Source organism: Melospiza melodia, chromosome 1, assembly GCF_035770615.1.
Source record: "Melospiza melodia melodia isolate bMelMel2 chromosome 1, bMelMel2.pri, whole genome shotgun sequence".
Classification (NCBI taxonomy): Eukaryota; Metazoa; Chordata; class Aves; order Passeriformes; family Passerellidae; genus Melospiza; species Melospiza melodia.
Window position 1 is genome coordinate 169,685,406 of NC_086194.1, and position 20,793 is coordinate 169,706,198.

General features: G+C 43.0%; 1 protein-coding gene across 3 annotated transcripts in view; it reads left to right on the forward strand.

Moving 5' to 3' along the window:
• The first annotated feature begins 15,648 nt into the window (after nucleotides 1–15,648).
• Nucleotides 15,649–20,793, forward strand: part of DENND3 (DENN domain containing 3) — a 32,314-nt gene continuing 27,169 nt past the window's right edge. For 2 of the 3 annotated variants that reach the window (XM_063174775.1, XM_063174783.1), the window contains exon 1: nucleotides 15,660–15,813. In XM_063174775.1, coding sequence (XP_063030845.1) covers nucleotides 15,730–15,813 — 84 coding nt within the window. In that variant the 5' untranslated portion in view covers nucleotides 15,660–15,729. Of the gene's footprint in view, nucleotides 15,814–20,793 lie in introns of all 3 variants that reach the window. The other variant, XM_063174792.1, reaches the window with a different exon arrangement.

Here is a 20,793-nt window from a genome sequence, read left to right on the forward strand (position 1 = left end):
TGGAAGACGCTGCACATAAAAAGGAAGATAAAAGGAGTACTTTGTGGTGGGGGAAACCCCTCGGTTACAGGAAACAGTTCATTCCAAGTAGATCCTTCGGAGAAAACAGGACTTTGATTTCACACACTGGCAGGAACAATAATTGTAGCTTTTTCTCCTCTGTTATCAGCAGCAGAAGAGAAGGGATAGGAAGTCCACAGTTCAACTGCATTTTAGCTGATTTCTGTTTTTTAGAGAAAGGGGTAAATCATTTTCCCTGAAGTTTCCTCAGAGATGTCCTCAGCTGCCAAGAAACCACATGGCCATACATATCTAATTTATATTGGCTGAAACCACAGTCACAGAGACAGCCTTTCTGAAAATTTCTATTAAGCTACTCCAAACTCAATATATAAAAACAGAGTCAAACCAGTAGGTACTTTTGAAATTCCTTGCCTCCATTTAGGATGTGTTTACAAAGAAAGAATAGAAGAAGAAAGTACACTCTCATCTGTACCTGAAAGATCTCCTTGTTTATTAAATTTGAAGAGCACTAGCTGAATAAAATATAACAGAGGTAATTACCTCTGTACATCTAGTTCAGCCTTTTACCTTCCCTGTTCCCAGTGTTGTTTGCCTTGAACAGATAGAGTAAGGTAAATAAGCTGGATAAAATAAATCCTGTGGAGCTACTGTATCTGTTTTATCTGCACAGATGTGGAACAAAGAAGGCAGCTCAGGTCCTGAGTGTCAAGGCATGATGGCAACCAACATTGTCTGACAGAGAAGAAAGCTGCTCACTGATTTTTCCCTTGTGATATTACAGACATGAGACATGGTGAAGAGAGGTGCAGATAGAATTATTTTATTTCTAAACCAGAGGACACAAAAACCAGCATTACTGTGCATCATACAGAAAATGCTGCTGGTACTACTAAACAGGAGTGGGCTGTCAGGGAAGGCAAATCCAGTTTGTTAGTTTTTGTTCATCTGAACTATAAACTTTTAGCTAACCTCTCAGGCAGAGTCATTTGCCAGTCTTAGTAATTGTTAGCAGTCAAAACAAAAAGGTGCAAAAACCCCTCCAGTGCTTAGTCATTCCAATGACAGACTAAGCACTGAATGCCAGATGACTTCCAGCATGGGATTTTTCCCTCATCAGCTGTAGCTGGAAAGTTGCAGACACGCAAATGTTTCTTGAGAAACTTGCATTTTTTCCACAGGTATGTATTATTTATTCTTGCATCTCTGAACCCTTATTAGAACAACTAAGCTGAGATTTATCACATCAATCTTTAGGCACCATCTGAAGTATCCAAGCTGAAATCCAGTCTAAGCTCCTTCTGTTCTCAGTGGTCTCATCTCAACATCAGTTTGAATGCTGCTCTAAGTTGCTCCAAGTTGTTACAAGCAGGAAGTACATTTTCAAAACTTTGCAATCATCTTTATATCCTGCTGGGCGTCAGCAGTATCTACAGGCCTGAAGCATGACAGGTTAGAGAGAACACTTGCTTTGGCCTGCTAACATAAAAAACTACTTGGCAGTGAAGCTCCGAAATTCAAATGCAGTGGAACACCCTTACCTGTTGCCAGTTTTGCATAGTAGGGTACTTGTGGTAGTCTTGGAAGATAGGCATTATCTGGTTACAGAGTAACAACTCTTTTCTTACACCACACCACCAATGAAAAGTGGACCTTTGTTTACAGTTACATCATTTGCATCCAGGATATTTGCACACCCTTACAAAGGCAGGCTCCTTCCAGGAAGAGCATGCCTGTTTACAGGGTGCCACAAACAGCTGCCATATCTGCTATATAAATGCATCAATAGCACACAGCATTTCCCCTTTCTTTCACAGGAAAATCATTATCACAGAATCACAGAAGAGTTTGGGTTGGAAGGGACTGGAAAGATCATCTCATTCCAACCCCTGCCATGGACAGGGACACCTTCCAGGGTGCTCAGAGCTCCATCCAATACGGTCTGGAAACTTCCAGGGATGGGGCATCCACAGCTTCTCTGGACAACCTGTGCCAGTGCCTCACCACCCTCACAGTAAAGAATTTCTTCCTAATACCTAATTGCAAATCCACTGTGACATTCTTCACTTGGCATTGCTAATTCCTTAGCTGTCACTGGGCCTGGAACTGTTCTGCAGCTGCTGAGGTTTGGGAGCTTTGTTTCTGTTTGATCTGCAAGAACCCAGTTGGAAACATTCAAAGCAGGTTTAATCAACACATGCAAGATAAACACTGCACAGGACTCACCAGTAAATATGTGCAGCCTTTTTCCAAGCTTGTACTTTGCTTATTCCTTTCAGTGCTACCAGAAGTGATTTTTTTCTTGCTTCTGGGGGAAAAGTGGACACTAGTGAGAGCAGAGGATTAAAACTTAAAAAGAAAATAGCTGCAGTGGAGGAAGGTAGATAGCAATGACTCCTGCTCACCTTTGGATGTGAAACCAATCACTCCTTCAGTCTGCAGTAACTCTGGTTTGCCAGCCTTTAGTACTGCCTTGTTATTGACTTCTTGTTTTTCTTAACCTGCTGAGAAATCATCTGTGCTACATGTATCAAGCTTGTATTTATTTACCAAGAAAACCAGCAATGAAAGTAAAGAACTTAAACTGATAATTGAAAGAATTTAAATTGACTACTGAAAGTTTTATTGTTTCAGTGTTTGCAGTGGTGAATTTGACCTTGGCTGGCTGACAGACACCATCCAGTTGCTCTCCCTCTCCCTCCTCAACAGGATGGGGGCAGGAATGAGATGGAAAAGGTCAAGGTCAAGATAAAGACAGACAGATCCCTTACCAGTTACCATCATGGCAAAATAGACTTAGGGAAACTACTTTAATATATTGCCAATTAAAGATAAAGCAGGATAGTGAGAGGAAAAGATACAGCTGAAAACACCTTGCTCTCACTCTACCCTATTTCCTAGGCTCAACTTCACTTCTTTCTTCTGAACTCTTCTAAACCCCTGCCTCTCTCTGTTCAACGCAGGGGGATGCAGAATAGAGGTTGTGGTGAGCCCATGGCACTTCCTCTCTGCTGCTCCTTCCTCCTCACACTCTTCCTCTGCTGCAGTGTGGAGTCCCTTTCATGGACTTCTCCAGGGTGGGTCCTTCCCATAGGCTATTCAAGAACTGCTCCAGTGTGTGTCCTTTTCATGGGACACAGACCTTGAGGGACAGACTGTTCCAACACAGGTCCCCCACAGGCCACAGGTCCTGCCAGAAAACTGCTCCTGATTGGGCTCCTCTCCACAGGCCACAAAGCTCTCTGGTGTGGGTTCTCCACAGGCTAGAGCTTCCTTCAAGGTTTATCCACCTCCTCCAGAGGGGTCTTCCATAGGCTCCAGGAAAACGACCTGCACTGTCTTCTCCATGAGCTACAAGGGAATCTGCCCTGGTGCCTGGAACACCTCTTCCCCTCCTTCTTCACTGAACTTGCTGTCCACAGTGTTGCTTCTATCATATTTTTCTCACTCCTCTCAGCTGCTGTGCAGATTTTTTGGCCTTTCCAAACTGTTTTCCCAGAGGTGCCACCAGTGTAGCTGATTATCCCGGTTGTGTCCTGTGGTGGGTCCATTGTGGAGCTGGCTGTGACACAGGGGAGTCCTTGGCCTCTTTTCACAGACATCACCCCTGCATCTCCTCCCTTGACATCGCCTGGACATGGTCACTCAATAAAGCATCTCTTATAAAACGTAAGACCAAATTAAAACTCAAGTTGGAAGGGAACTGTGGAGGTGTCTAGCTTAATCCCCCTGCTTGAAGCAAAACTAACAATGAAATTAGGGTGCTCAGGAATGGGAATTTCACTTCTCTATCAATTAGAAGAAATTAAAACTAGATGGGTAGATGATTTGCAGGAGGGGAGACCAGAAACTAATTTGCAATTCGGACTTAACCATTATTGAGGGTGGCTGAATGCCACGAAATTGTAAATGTGAAGAGAAATCAGTATTGGCATCCCCACAGTTTGCAGTGAGATGTGTTCTCATGGCAGCAGTCATGTTCCAGCTACCACTAACTGCTTCCATTCTGCCTTGGGGCAGAATATGCAATGAGGGTGAGGAAAGATGCAGAGAAAACATTCCCTAAGGGGAAGACTTCGAGTTTATACTGCATTTAACAAAATGTGGATCCTGATGCCTTTAGGCACCACTGGAGTACAAGTTCTAATGACTTCTGTAGGAACAATTGAGAGTTCCATTTCCAAAGGTGAGGGTCAGGCAGTCTGTAAACTCCTTAAACTCTGTACAACTGAAAAACCTGATGATCTCAGCCTCCATCCTGACCCTTTGCTTTCACAGAAACCTTGCATGTTTCCCTGTGGCAAATCAGAAAATGTCTTGTACATGACAAAGGACAAAATTATTCACTGGGCATTTCCACCATGCTTTTCAGTGGTGCTTTAGCTACTGGGTGAAAACAACCTTAACAAATATTGAGCACAGACACCAAAGGATACTTTAAAAGCCCCTATTTTTCTAGTGTGCATAGTTCAGGGTTACTGATCACAGACAATCTGACCCCTCTCATCCAAGGGAGTGAGGACAGATGCCTGGGTGAGACTCAGCACTCCCTGGCACAGGAAACAGGATGAATGAGATGTCCTGAGCTAGAAATCTCATGGGAGAGCTGTGAAGAGCTGGGCATGCTCTTCCTACCTTGAACAGAAAGGGAAAGCAGAAGTCAGTATCTGCTGCTTATGCGCTGACAACCTTTCAATCTTCATCTCATTCACCTTCTCCTTTTCCTTGCTGGCAGCTGGAGGGGTAAGCACACCATGTCAGAGCTCTGCTATTGACCAGAGAGGTAGCCATGGATGTTGTGTTATCATAGAGTGGGAAAGTGTTGGAGTTGGCTTTGCTGTCTGAAATGAGACAGATAGTGAAAGATAATAAGGAGAAAACCTTGCCTGATGATGTAAGTGAGATGCAGTTAAAATTAATATGAAAGCAAGGCCACAGACTTTGCATATTTATGCAATCACTTGTCTGGAGGATGTGGCTGTTATATTTAAATTCTGATATTTATTTTAACTAAGCAGAACTGAATGCCATCTGTACTCAGAGAATGAAGACAAAACAAGCCCATGTTTCTTGGCTGGGGGTTCTGTAAGATCTTCTGTGCCATGGGGCTGTGGTGCACCGAGCATCAGGGGTGTTAGAAGCCCCATGGGGCATTTAGGTGCTAGGAAAAATAAATTCAATAGTTGGCTTAGTGCTGAATTACAAATCCCACTCAGTGCCAAAGCTTTAATGCTGTTTATGTTTAAAGCTTGCTTTTTGGCTGTGCTGAAAAACAGAAGGCTTGGCTGTTGTTATTTGACAAGAATTAGAAAGGTCCAGATCACTTGGAAACTCGAGGGTTGCAGTCTCACAAACAAAATTCGCTGCTTTTTAAAGATGTTATTATTGAAATAAATGCAGCCTTTATAGCACATTGTAACTCTATACTGCAGCACAGTGCCTTGTAGCACTTCTCTTGGCACTGCTTTAATAATGAAGTCTTTGATTCCTTCCTGGTTAGCTGATTGGTCTTGTTACAGTTACTCTAAAGTCTTCCATATTGAGATTCAGGTTTTGCTCCACAAGAGACTGAATGTTTCTGGACAGTGCATAAATAAATTACCTTCCTTCCTTTGAAATCTTTATCATAATTGCGTGATTTGCAGGGGTAATCATGCATGTCATTATAAAGAGGTGATTGTATCTTGTTCAAGTCAGTCAGTTCTCTGCTGGTGCTGCAATATATTGGCACCAAATGTCTGTAAGAAAGCTTCCATGAAAAAGCTTGTTAAATGTGGGAGAAAACCCAGAGAAATATGAATTAAAGAAGAGACTTTTCAGGAAAATCTGTTTGTAGATTCATTTATGAACTCCACTAATGTGCTTTCTCAATTAAACAATGCTGCTTTTTTGTAATTATAGCCAAAGAAAGACAGAAAAAGCACCAGAAATTTTGTTGAACCAGCTTTTATGAGCAGCATGTACTGTGGTCATCAAAAACACGTGGATTCTATCAATGTATGTTTGGCTTTTTGACCTATGAGCAACTTGCAGTGCCTGAAAAAGGTCTGAAAGAAAATGCCTCACACAGCTGTGCCAAACTGCACATTCCTAACACGCTCTAAAACTCACCTCTCCTTTGGTGCAACAGGGACAATGCAGAATGATGTATTTCACAATTTATATTAATCTCCCTTCCAGCCATGTTCGGTGAAGGGGCCAAACGAGGCAATCTGCTGCGAGACGTAAACCAGCTTTCCTTGAAAACAATGGAGAACTTTAGCAGAGATAGCAGAAGGCAGCCGGTCATTGTTGTGCTGTTTCCGCAGCCCCGGAGCCGCCCCGTGCTCTGCAGGATGGCGGAGCTGCACTCCGAGAAACGCCTCCCGCCCTCAGGCATTTCCAGTCTCAGGTTGCAATGCGATAATCACTTGTGTGGGACTTATCCTGAGGAATAAAAAACAAAAAAAAGGGAGGTGAACGCTTAATTTTAGGAAAGATGCAGCAAGTGAACTTGCCAATACAAAAAATGTAGTTGGGAACAGAATGAATGAGAAAACGCTGTTGTTTGTGTGTTCAGTCGGCACAATGTGAAAACTCTAAACAATCTGGTTTCTTTTAGACAGGACATAAAAGTAATTACCATTCTCTATAAAAGTACTAATAAATTTATTTCTAACTCTAGCTTGGGCTATAGCTGGTTTTAGTTTTTCATGCAAACTTCCTTAATACAAACTATAATTCCATATGTTTTTATATTACATCACTTTTACTCTCAGCAGATGAACAGCATTGGTGACAATATTACAGGAGCTATGAGCAGTTTTCTGAGTCACTGCTTCTCTTAGGAGGAAGCTCTCCCAAATCATATGACAAACTCCTTTTCCACCCCAGTAACTGTCTTTGCCCTCACAACAACTCTTAATAAAATAAAAGAACTCTGGTTTTTTTTTTTTCCACAGTCACCATGAGCACTCCTGTAACAAATTATAACTTGGCAGGTAAACAAGCTGGGCTCCTGGTGTTGTGTGTGCTCTGCAAACAGAAAACTAAGAACACCCTTCAGGAGAATCATCCTGCCCTAGGAAGACCAGATGTCATTAATAGTTTGCTCTTTCTGACACTTGAAAATTGGACATAAGGTTAATCTTTGTGGACTATGAACCCACTTTTATAATTTTCAGTCATTTCCATTTATGCCAGTTTATGTTATTTCCTCATGTGAAATGTAATATTTTGGTGGGTTTCTCTTATAGATTACAGGTGAATTAACTCTGAAAAATTTTCCAGCCACCACAGAACAATAAATTGAAACAAGACAAACAACATTAGATTCAACTGTGCCAGAAAAGGAAGCCTAAATTGCTCTAAAATTATTTAAAATATTTTTGATGAATAATTCACCCTGGTAGGTGAGATATTCTCTCTGCTCTTCAACTAACTGGATACCCCTACAGAAAACTGAAATAGTCACTAAGAGGGATAAACAAGAACCACAGAAAACAAGACAGTGAGGACACACTGTCAGTGAAGGTTTCTGACCCAAAATTTGCTTCTCTTTTTTAACATGAGAAGTGCAACATGGAAAACAAGCACAGACTATAGGGTAGTGCTTATACAAATGCCCTTTTCTCTATAAAGTCACTTGTGCAGAATCCTCCTTGTTCTCACTGCAGAAGTTGACACATGATTAACTAGGAGTTAATTATTTATGAGGTTATGTTCTGCCCAGTTTCAGTCATACATGACACAGCAACACGTGCCTAATTCCTATATTTGAAATGTCAGGCAATATTTAAATACACTCCCTTTATAGTGCTATACCAGCACACCTAAAAATATGTTTAGCCATGCAAATAGTTGAACTTTGTTTTCTGTCTGCTGCACTGTTAAATCTCTAAGGAACCTGAGATGCAAATAAAGCAATATGGGCTTAATTATAGAATCAAAGACAAATGTTGTTTAGAAGGGACCTTTGGAGGTCTCTAGTCCAACTTTTTGCTCAAAGCAGCAACAACTTCAAAGTTAGATTGGGTTGCTCTGCTGCTCATCCAGCCAAGTTTCAGAAATCTCTAAGGAAGGAGGTCATGTCACCATGATATTTTCTGAAAAATCCCTTCACCAAGATTTCTTCTCCTGGGAAGCTTCAGCTTCTCCCTGTTTTGCTGCTTTGGAATGTGATTTGGAAATTGTTTAACCACCATGTGAATTGTTTTAATTTAATGACCAATCATGGTCCAGGTGTGTTGAGGCTCTGAGGATTCACTGGGGCTCTGAGGGTTTTTCTTTATCATTCTTGTGAAGCCTTTTGATGTCTCCTTTCTCTTTCTTTAGTATAGTTTTAGTATAGCATTCTTTAATATAATATGACATAAAATAATAAATCAGCCTTCTGAGAACATGGAGGTCAAATTCTCATCTCTCATCTTGTCCTGGGGACCTCACAAACACCACAGAGGTCACACTGGCTCCTTGGAGAACCTGCTGAAGTGCTTAATCATTCTCATGGTGAAAACTGTTTTCCTTGTATTCAGTCAAAAATCCCTTGCTGCAACTTCCAGATGTTGTCTCTTGTGCTCCCACTGTGTGCCTCTGAGTTTGTGTTACTCTTTATGACTTCTCTTTAGGAGAATGGCACTTGGGTTCTCCTTAACCTTCTCTTACAGCTGCTCTGCCCTTCAGCCTTCACCCATGGTGGCACCCACAGCTTGCTGAGGACTTGTTTCACCCCATGCTCCACATCCATGGGGGAGATGCCAAGCGTTTCTAGCCCTGCATCAAACACTGAGGAATGCCATTCACTCAGATTTCAAGCTGTTCACCCCAACCCTTCAAACTGATGGTCCAGCCAGTTTTCAACCACCTTGTGGTCCATCTGTCTGGTCCACATCTTCCTAGTTTTGGTTACAACGGTGTGAGATTGTTCTGTCCCTTCTGTGCTTACAAAAGATTTCCACGAGGCTTTGCTCCACAATGTAGCACTGTCTGCTAGGAATGAGGAGTGGCAGGGTGGAATGCTCACAAGTTGGGATGGTCTCACATTACCCACAGCCACACTCCCCAATACCTGTGAATTCTCTGTGTTAGGCTGTTCTAAAGGATACTTGGTCTGTGCTGCCTTTCCTCTTAAAGCATTTTTTGTCTGGAGATAAGCTGAGGTCACTTGGAAGCTGGTGATTTTACATGGTAAACAAGATGGCTATTCTGGTTGGATGCAAGCTTGGATTAATCTTCTTCAACAGCCTTGTTATGTGAATATGTAAAAATGAAAAACCTTTTCATATATAAAGAGTTCACCAGCTTAGAGAAGATTGTTCTTATGTAACAAAAATAATTTTGTTTACATATGCTGTTTTTTCATAACAAGAGTGATGTAAGGGCTGCTGCAAAATATCAAGAGGGAAAGTGTTTGGCTTTTAATATGCACTGAACTAAGCTAAAATAATTAAGGGTGAAGTTTACTATATGGTGCTTTTGTTCAGCTATGAAACTGCTGAAAGATCTTTTCTGAACACACTGGAGTATCTCACGAGATTCCCCAGATTCCAGGAAGAAAAAGCAAACACACTTGGTTAAATTTAAAAAAGCAAAAAGCAGTTCATAGTTATGAAGGATGATATCTATGCTAATGTATTTTAAGGTTTCTTACAGTGATGTATACAAGAAGCTATAACACAAAACCTGGTCTATCTGAAATTTAACTTTCTGTACCTCACTGACAATCTTTGTGCACTAATTGACCTCTTGTCTCTCTTGTCCCACCACTTCAGGAATTCTGAGTCTGCATTTCTCTTCCAGCAATGCTGTAAAAGAACAAATGTTATGAAATCTTAATGCTACTATAAAAAGCAGCTGCAAAATCTCCTTGGCTGCCCGAGATTGTGCCAGCTGGTAAAGAACTGGAAGTATAATAAATGTCATATTAATCCAGTCAGATTTGAGGAACACATTATGCATCCCACATAAATAAAACACTGCTAAAACTGCCCCTGGAGTGATGAGATTCAGGAATAAGCTCTTCTGTAGCCTCGGGAATATCTCACAGTATCTACAATGCAAAGTGTTTCTAATATTCACAGCACTCCCATTAATCTGGTTCTCTGCCAAGGCCTGACAGCTCTGTGTTGCTACATCTCTCTAGATGCGGGGGCTGTGATAAAGCTAATCTCCTTTTTTTCCCTCCTAGGACTTTCACCTTTTTTTTTTCTTTAAAAAATAAAATTACAGCCAGCTTCCTTATCAGAAATAGAGAGGTGATGAGAAATAAGTGTTGCATTGACACCCAAAGCTATTTCCTTGGGATTCAGTTATCCCATCACAGAAAAATTGTGTCCATTTGAAAGGTCATTGACTGTACAACTGGCTGAGGATTTTCCCTGTTTTGTTTGCTATAATTCTAACAGCTTGTTTCCTTCATACACAAATTTTTTACCCTCCTGCTGTGTTAGTCCACAGAGCCCCTGAGGATGGCAGAATCATCCATGTCAGAGAGAACCTCAGGAGTTCTGAACTCCAACCTCCTGCACGAAGCAGGGTCAGCTGTCAAGACAGCCCAGTTTGCTCAGAGCTTTCTTCAGTCTCTTGTTGAAAACCTCTGAGGATGGAGACAGCACAGCTCCACTCCAGGCCTCTGCTGCCTGACTTTAGTACATGCTCTGCCCTTCTCAGAGGGGACAGAGAAACACAGCAAAATCCTTTGGCACATGGGATAAATCACAGGGATCTGAGCTTTAAGGGGCGTTTCCCTAGAAAGGGTTGAACTGGGGTACATTTCCATAGGTCAGGAGCTGAGGAAATAAGAGGCAGTAGGTGACTTCTGCACATGGGCAGGTTCAAGCTGAGAACACAAATCCCACAGTGACACATTGTAAAAGCTGCTCCATGCTGGCATTTCTCTGTAATGCCAGTGAAACACATCCATGTGTTCTTACAGAGATGCATGACAAATGACAGGCAATGTTGCAGGAAATTTGTATCCTGTAATAGCATAAATGGTGACAGCACAAACCAGACAAGCCAAGTAAAATAGAAAGAAGATGCAAATAAAACTCTGAATAGGTGCAGAGATCTCTGAACTGTCATCCTTCCCCTCTGACATGTCTATGCTCAACCTGGTGATCTCTTACAGAATAATTTTGAGGCCAAAGTCATTGCACTCAGTTAGACAACACCTGAAACAATAAAGAATTCTCATAGTAGGTTATAGTAGCATTATTAAGAATGGCAATAAGTCTCTGAGGCACTGAGAGAGGAATTTTAAGGCTGTGCAGAGCCCTAATTTGAAAATCCTGATTTGATTTGCATACTCAGTAGTTGCTTGGTTGCTAATTTCAGTGTAAATTTAGAAAGTGAACTGTCCTGAATGAAAGAAATGTTAGGTCTGTCAGTAAAGATCTTTCACTGCAGATTCCCAGAAGTCTCCTGCTTCATTATTCTGGAAGAAGGAATATAAAATGAGAAATGCTAACATTAGAGAGAAGATGTCAACCTGACTCCCTGAGTTTTGTTCAAAATAAATCCCTCACCCTATGAATGACCTTGATGATAAGGACATAAGAACTGTATTTAAAGATAAGGAGTTTAAAATCCTTAGAGTTGATGTTTTTAAATGGACTTCCAGACTGCAAAGAGTTGTCTGATATGTATTAGAGCAGCACAGGTCAAGCTGTGTGTCCTGTCTTTGGCTAGAACACACAGTTCTTACTGGACAGAACAAAGATTTCTTATTTATGCAGTTGTGCTTAGCATGGACACAGAAATCAGAATTGTGGAACAGTCTGGGTTGGACGTGACCTTTAAAGGTCACCAAGTGCAACCCCCCTGCAATGATCAGGGACATCTTCACCCAGAGCAGCTTGCTCAGAGCCCTGCTCAGCCTGACCTGAGTGTTTCCATGGATGGGGCACCATTCCCTCTCTGGACAATGCCTGTGAGCCAGGCAGTGCAAGGCAGCAGTGCTCTGAGCTTCAGTTCTCACCTACACATACTGCTGGGCCACAAGTTTGATCATAAGCCCAAGGAAAGGATTTAACTATCAATAAACCTGCAGAACATGAGTGATGTCTGTACTCAGTGAAATGAAAATTCCTGCAGACCTTACACCCATCATGGTGAAATTCTGCAGGATGCACAAGCCCTCAGTTAATCACTGTGTGGTTTTCAGCACTGTCTGGAAAGGGGCACAAGCATGAGTGAAAATCAGATTTTTCCATGTTGGTTTTCTGCAGTTGTCCTTTTTGTGTGTGTCAAGGTGGGGGTGGGTGTGGACTCTTTCTTTAATCTTCCAGTTTTGAGCAACATACCTGTAAAATCCTTTGACAAATTCAGCTTTAGTTGTGCTTTTGGCTTTCCTCATCCCATCTCTGCACATTTGGGCAGTGTCCCTGTATTCTCCCCAGGATACCTGTGTCTGGTTTTACTGCTTGTGCATTTCCTTCCTCCACTTCAGGTGGAGCAGGAGGTCCTGACTGACCCAGGCCATTCTCCTGCCTTCCTCCCTTCATTTCTTACACATAGGAATTAAACACTCTTGCACTCAAAGAATTTTTTCCTCAGAGAGCTGCCAGCTCTTTTCAGCTCCTTGAGAGCAGTTTCCCATTAGTGCCATTCACTAATTCTTTACAGAGCTGAAAATTTGCTCTCCTGACATTCAGAGTCCAGACTCTTCATCTGGCCCACATCCCTCAGGACTGAGGTGTCTACAACTCAACAAGTCACTCAGTTATTTTATGAGCAAGATCACATCAAAGAAACACAATGATGAAATGATTTTCTCCCCTTAACAGTCTGACTAAAACAGAAGCATTTGGAAAGTAAATTAGATTCTATGCCAAGAGAATCTTTAATTATTCAGATGTGGCTCTGTAGGTCTGATAAAGCCTTTCTCATGTTGAAGACATACCAAGAACTACAGTTTTTTCTGTATTTAGCAGCCAGTACACCTAGAGAATTAACAAATAAACATTTACTGTATTTGTCATCTTACCAAAGAACCCTACATATTAAAAGCTGGCATTTCTTCCTCAGTTGACAATATTTTTAGGAAGAAAATTACTCAGCTACATGAATCTCTTTTAGCACAGAGGAATTCTCCATGTGAATGATTCTGTCTCTCACCAGTGACCCCATATAGCAGGTTTGCTGCTTCCAGGGTTCTTGAGGTTTTACCAGATTCACATTAGTACCTCTCCTCTTGGAGTTCTGATTTGATAATAACCTCACTGTGTCTTTGCTTTGAGTGCTACATGAATTATGAACAAGAATCGTCCAGTATTTATCATTGCAGATAGCAGAGAAATCAGAAGATGCTCATGATACAGATTAATTAACTAGGGGTGACCTGAATTGCTTAATAGCCTTGGTTCATTTGTATTTTTTTAAATAATATGGTCAAATGCTTGGTCATAGTCATAAGTCAAGCAATGTAAGATGTAGGATCTCATGTTGGAAGTAACAGCCCTAAGAAAACTGCATCATGTTGCAGTGGATAACTAATTAAACACTACACCCTCTCTGAATGATTCATGTGTCTGTCTCTGTTTTAATTAGGTGGGGATATCAGTCAGAAACAGCAATGTGATTTACACCAAGCATTCACCAAGCAATAACACAGCTTTGGTTTTGCTGTTCCTAATTCAAAAATAAAACTGGAAAATTTTGAAATTTTTGAGAAAAGATGCCCAAAGGTTTTAAAAATATGAGTTGTGTAATCTTTTAGAAATAGAGATTAATAATTTTGAACTCTGCAGAGAGAAATCTTTTCATAGTAAAAAGCCTGTTCAAGCAGCAGCCAATGTATGTAACATAATCCAGTGACAAAGAGCCAAGCTAAAAAGTAAAACTAAAAATGAGACATCCAACATTTAACAGTGACTGTTAACAATTCCTATGGCATGGCCTCAGCCAGAAGTTACAGCATTAATACAGGATTCACTCTGATTCTGTGACCTGGGCTACACAGGCTAAACAAGAACATTTTAACAATCCCGTATGACCTCAGAGTTCATGAATATAAATCTTTGAGCCTTGGATCTTCTTCTACCACTTTGGAGAAGTGATCCCTCAAACTTCCAGGTTTTCAAGAATTTTCTTTTTTTAATCACTACTATATGAACAGTTTCCTATATTCTGGATGTGTGTCTTCCTCAAATTTTGTATAATCCTGAGCTTTAACACCACAAAAATGCAGATAATAAAACCCCCATGCAATAATAAAATCACCTTGTTCTTTACACTTTTTGAGGAGACCTGATTTGACCCCTGAACTGACAAGAAGTTCATGAAATCCTGGAACCATTTAGACGGGGAATGTTTCTTGCATTTAAAATACCAGAACACTAGCCCACAAAAAAAAATGTGGTTGTGATGAAACTTTATCTCGTACGTCCAGTTTCAGAGAAACTGATCTCTGGTTTCGGGTACTTTATGCTCTGGTCCTGGAGGAATTACATTCTCTCAGTGCAGACCTGCACAGAGCCAATACACACGGAGTGACTCATGGTGTATTTAGATTAAGCAGCTCAGAAAGAAACCTCGGAGTTCCCTGTGCTGTGCCCCTGCTGCTCCAGAGGGGAAACACGGCGCAGCCTGCACCGGCTCTGTGCTTACAGCCCGTGGAAACTGTGACCTGTGGTAAAGTAAAGAGAAAACTCCCGTGGAGTGGCAGTGATAGCCGTGATGAAGTGACACAGTCCTGCTGAGTCACCTGCAGCAAACAGCAAGGAATGGCCGCGCTCCTCAAGGAGCCAACCATGACATCAGCCAGGCTGACAGAGGGACAGGCAGCCCCGAGGCGCCTCAGCCCCTGCTGGCCAGCAGCCCCACGAGAAAAACATTAACTCGACCTTGAGTCGGGAAGTGACAGTGAAACGAGGTGAGCAAAGAATCACAGAATGGTTTGGGTTGGAAGAGAACTTAAAGATCACCCAGTTGCAGGTCGCTGCCATGGGCAGGGAGCAGCTTCCACTAGGACAGGCTGCTCAGAGCCCCATCCAGCCTGGTATTCAACACTTCCAAGAGATGGAGCAATTAAGTCCTCACCTTGATGCTTAAAACTAGCAAATATTATAGTCCTTGCTCATGTCAACGTGGAAATCGCGTGACTGTAAATCACAAACCCCATCACTAGTTTTTAACGGGGCCAGTGTATCGCAGCCCCTCAGCCCTGCACCCTAAACCCTCAATCCCTCAGCCTTCAGCCCTGAGCCCCTCAACCCCTCAGCTCTCAGTCCCTCAACCCTGAGCCCCTCAGCCCAGAGCCCATTATCCTCCAGCATTTCATCCTTCCAACTCTAAACTCCCACCTTTTATCTTCCATCCCTCAATCCTGAGCCCTCAGCATCTCAGACTGGAGCACCTTAGCTCCCATCTCTTATCTTCCACCCCTCAATCCTCAGCCCTCAACACCTCAGACCGGAGCACCTCAGCTCCCGGCCCTCCGCCCCCTCAGCGCCCTCCGCCCCCTCAGCGCCCTCCCCAAAGCTCCGCCCCCGCCCGGCCCACCACACGTCCCACCGTTCTGATTGGTCACAGCTCCTTAGAGTGACAGGGAAACAGCCAATCAACGTGCGCAGAGTAGCGACCGGCGGGGAGGGTTCCCGTGCGCGGAGCGGGCGCTCCTCCCCACCCCGCGGGGCGGGCGCGGGCGGTGCTGAGGGCGGGAAGGCGCCGCTGTCCCGAGGGAAGGAGCCGCTGCCCGCAGGGAAGGAGCCGCCCTGTCCCGGCTGTGCCATGGAGGACGTGCTACCCTCGGGCCTGCTGGAGATCTGTCTGCTGGTCGGGGCCCCCACAGAGCGGGTGCGGGCGCTGCTGCAGGTGAGCGGGGTTCGGGCGGGCTGTGCCGGTGCATAGGGCTGGGTTTGTCGGCGCATGGAGCTGAAATGTCCCCACAGAAAGTTGTTTTGACAAGCGAACGTCAACAAAACAGGGGGAATTTGGTAACGGTGTGAGGTCGCTGCACTTTCCCAAAGGTCTGAGTTTAGATGGAGAATTCACTGTAGGTTTGTATAAGCAGGGACAGCTAAACTTTTAACGCTGCGTTCTTTACTGGGAGTTAATGCACGACCTGTCTCCGCTGCAGAGAAAAGCAAAAGAATAAAGGCTGGTAACTCTTGTCCTCAGGAAACACCAGATCTAAATCCCCGTGAGCTCAAGTGCTCTGAGTTTGTTATAACCTGAACCACTTGGATACTGGTGGGTCGGTTACTGCTTTGAATATGTGGTTTATAATTTGTTTATAATTTTTGCATTTGGCCTCACAATGACAGCCCTCTCCTCCTGGTTCTGCTCGGTTCGAGTGTGCTGCTGGGTTTGTTCTGTACCTACGAGCTGCCCTGCAGTGGGAAGAGCAGTGGTGCCAGCACGTGGAAAAAAAGGCCAGACAGCTCCCAGGGATCTCAGTTGCTCTGCTTGAACTTGAATTTGATTGTGCTCTAATAGTATTAGATAAAGAAGTCTTTGTTGGGCTTGTTGCTTGTTCACTCGCTCAGGAGACGGCTTTTGCTGATGTCAGCTTCTTAAGTGATAACAGCCAAGCAGAGGTTCACATGCCAGGATCTCATTCATGTGTACTTGAGAATGGGAAAGTAGTTCCTAAATGTCAGCACCAGACTTTTGAAATATGTGTGTACATGGTGTTTTATCAGAAGCATGAGAAGTGAACCCAAAGGAAAGAGAATTTCTTATTCATTCCAGTTTGCTTAGTTCTCACTGCTTTCTGAAAAAAAAAACAATCTTTGGAACAACAAATAAGAAATTTGCTACAGAAGCCGTTCTGATATTCTGATCATACTGCAGGTTCTGAATTGTTTCTTTGCTCAGGATACAAAAAGGTATCAGAAAACGAAGTAGTCCTTTCTTTTGTCAATATGAACTTCAGTAAGGTCCCTGCACACTGTTGCATCACGGGGTTTTCAGTCACTGTCTTAGGGAAAGCTTACAGATTTACTCCACTTCCTTTTCCTTCTGCAGCACTGTCTACATGAGGAGAGTGGAATATATTTTTTATGACTAATTTTAGTGATTGTAGAAAGAAAAGGCTTTACTGAGAGAAGATAACATTCCAAATGAAAGTAGTGGATCTCTGATGATATTTACAGATTTACAGGGGGTAAAAATCCTGATTGTTGTTCAAATCATGGTCTTCACAGTGTGTTGGTGCATTCTTAGCTGTACTTAAACATGGAGTGATAAAGCAAATGAAATCAGTGGGACAATTATATAACCCACCCCCAAAGGAAGAAAAATTTTGTATGACTGACCTGTTGTCAATGGGGGGGGTCCAGGAAAAAAAGAAATAGTTTTCCACTGAAGCTTCTGAAACAGAAATTTCTGGGCTGTCATCCATTGCTTATCCTTATTGCCAAGAAAATTGTCACTCTGAGATTTCAGTTTGAAAAGATCAAAGGCTGCTATTTTCAGCTAGAGGTTTCTTTCTTAGCACTGGAAGTGTGTATTTAGTAAGAATGAAATGAACAGAAGTGATGCTTCTTTTCCCTAAGTTATCTACAGCTACCAAGCTGGGTTTTGGCAAGTGTGTGCAAGCTGTCTGTGACATGTCTCAGATCTTTGACAGGTTCCATCAGTGAGTTCTGTATCTGCCCACCACAGTCAGTGGTACAGAGCCGGTCCTGTTGATGCAGACAATTTTTCACCAAAACAATTTTTTCTGCTTCTGTAATGCCTCCCTGGCTGTCAAGATGCCTGAAAGAAATGAGGTGTGATCAGATTGAGCCTCAGTCAGCAGTGTGTGCTTGTTGCAGTGAAAAGCACCTGGAAAAGCCCTAGAAGTGAATCCGTGGGAGCCCTGGGAATCACCAAAGCCAAGTTCAAGGTGTTGCCCCTGAGTCAAGGCAGTCCCAGCTATTGGTACAGACTGGGTGATGCAGGGAGCCCTGCCAGGGAGCTCTTGGAGTGCTGGTGGATGCTGGACATGCCCTGGCCATGGGCACTTGCAGCCCAGAAAGCCAAACAGGTCCTGGGCTGCATCCAACCAATGTGGGCAGCAGGTGAGGGAGGAGATTCAACCCCTCTGCTGTACCTGGAGTGCTAATCCAGCTCTGGGGCCCTTAGCACAGGAAGGACATGGAGCTCTTGGGGTTGGGTCCAGAGGGCCACAAGGATTATTAGAGGAGCACTTGTCATATGAGGAAAGGCTGAGAGAGTTGAGGCTGTTTGGCCTGGAGGAGAAAAGGCTCTGGGGTCACCTTATTGAGGATTTTCAGTACCTGAAGGGTCTCCAAGAGAGCTGGAGAGGGACTTCTGACAAGGACATGGAGTGGTAGAATGTCACTCCTTCTGACAAGGACATGGAGTGGTAGAATGGGAGGAACGGCTTCAACTGACAGAGGGCAGGGTTAGATAAGATATTAAAGAGAATTTTACTGTGAGGGTGGTGAGGCCCTGGCACAGGTTGCTCAGGGAAGCTGTGGATGCACCATCCCTGGAAGTGTTCAAGGTCAAATTGGGTGGGGCTTTGGGTGGCTCAGTCTAGTGGAAGATGCCCCTGCCCATGGCAGGAGAATTCAAATGAGATGATAATTTATGCTTCCTCCCAACCCAAGCTGTTGTGTGATTGTCTGATAAGTAACTGTGTAGTGGCCTGAATCATCAGGGCTGTGGCTCACAGGCAAGGGGAAGGGATTATTGCTATTATTGTTATTATTCAAAACCCTTGAATATTGTCCTACATTTGGGTACCTTCATACTGGAGAGCTGCTGGCAAACAGGAGTGAGACCAGAAGTTGTGCTGAGGGCTGGGGCATAAGGGAGGAAGAATCTCCTTCTCAAGGGACTTCTGAAACTTGGCTGGATGAAACCCAATGCAACCAGACCTAATGTCACCCTTATCACTAGTTTGAGCAAAATGTTGCACAAGAATGTGCAGAGATCATCCTGCAATTGTTTGGGTTGGAAGGGACCTTAAAGATCTCCCAGTTCTGAATCCCCTGCCAAGGGGCAGGAACACCTTACACTGAACCAGCTTGGTTCAGAGCTCCATCCAGCCTGACTTTGGACACTTCCAGAGATGGAGCATCCACAGCTTCTCTGGGCAACCTGTTCCAGTGCCTCACCAGCCTCACAATAAAGAATTTCTTCCTAATATCTAATCTAAACCTGCCCTCTGTTGGTTTAAAGCCATTCCCTTTTGTCCTATTACTACAACCTAATTGTCCTGCCCAATCTAATTTTTCTGAGGCTTCATACTTTCCCTGCCTAATTATTTGTTAAAGAAACCAGTTCTTTCATGACATTCAAAGTGAAATTAACTTCTTCAGTCATGGGAAGAGGAGAATGAGGTCAAGGAAACACCAGATAGCTGAAGTCATGCTCTGATTTGTGGTTTCAACACATTGCTGTTAGTGTCTAAATAGTGCAGTCATTGTAAAAGTCTGTCTTGTATCAGAGTCCTTTCCAGCAGTGCTGTTACAGGAACACCCTCAAATGGGGATGGTGTAAAATCCCCCACTGCTGTTGGTAAAATCTATGTGTGATGCAAGGAGATTTGGTAGCAAGAAGCTGCAAAAGGGAAGTGTTTCAAAGTGAAGAAGTAACACTAGCAGCAGAAAAGATAAAATGTTCAAAGAACAGCAGAAACAAGTGAATGTTGTTCTGTTGCTGCTTATACACTATCCCTGAACTCAAGGAGTAAAAATGTGACTTTGGTCAAGACATTAATGTGAGCTGACTCAAATGCTGGAGACTGAGTCAGTGGGTCAGTGACAGTGCTGACAGAGCTGTTCTGTGGGGGAAAATGGTCTTTAATGTCTCTGGAGTAGCTCAAGACATCAAGGATCTGCCATTTCAGGAGCTGTTGGGCTGTGAGGCCATTGAACTGCTGGCTGCCATCCAGCACTTTGGAGCACAGAGATGCCTCAGTGTAAGTCAGGGATTGCCCTGTCAAAGCAGCTCTGTGTGAAAACCTCAGCAGGGCAAATCTGCCAAGTAGAAAATGCTGCTGCTGAGTACTGTCTGTGTTTTTCTTGCATAACAGCCTCCGGCTGAGCCTTAATTCTTCATTTCCTCCTGAAATGTTTAGCTGCACATTAATTTGAGGGTGATCATGGTGAATTTATCTGTGTTTCCAGTTTCTTCATTGCCTTTGTCAGCTGCCAACTAAGGAAATGACACTTGAAGTTCTTAGCATGTGAGGATGTGGCACTCAGTATCCCAATTCATGATGTGCTTTTTAAAGTCACTGCTATCTTTTGACTGTTCTACTGGACACTTACCTGAACTTTTCTTTTCCACACCAGTTTAATTTTAGTTCTGGCTCTTTGTTCATTAAAAGTGTGTTTTTTCACTTCTTACTTTTAGTGAAGTAATTTCTTTAGAATATCCTATTAGAATATCCTATTATAATTACTGTTTTAGTTTATGGAATTTAAGATACCATAACTAACATGTCATGAAGCATTGCTTCACATTTTTCCTATGATGCTCAAATGTGGAAAATAAAACTATTAGTGGACATATCTGCTGGGATGTAAGAGCTGAGACTTCTGTCTCAAAACCTGGAGCGTGGAACATTGGCAACAGAGCTTTCTATGTTGTAGCTGTTTCTTTAAAAAAATAGGGAAATAATGGGTGAGGCCAGCACTGGTTCTCAAGGAGCATCTTGCATCATATCTGGTGATAAAAACACCATGTATGCTTCACTCCTCTGACTTTGAAGATGTTTACATAAAGTTAAAAACAAAACAACATTTTACCACAGTGGGGCTCGCCTTTCCTGTTTCCAAATATCCGTTGGTTAAACAAAGCTTTTACTTGTTTTTTTTAACCTTGCAGGAAGAA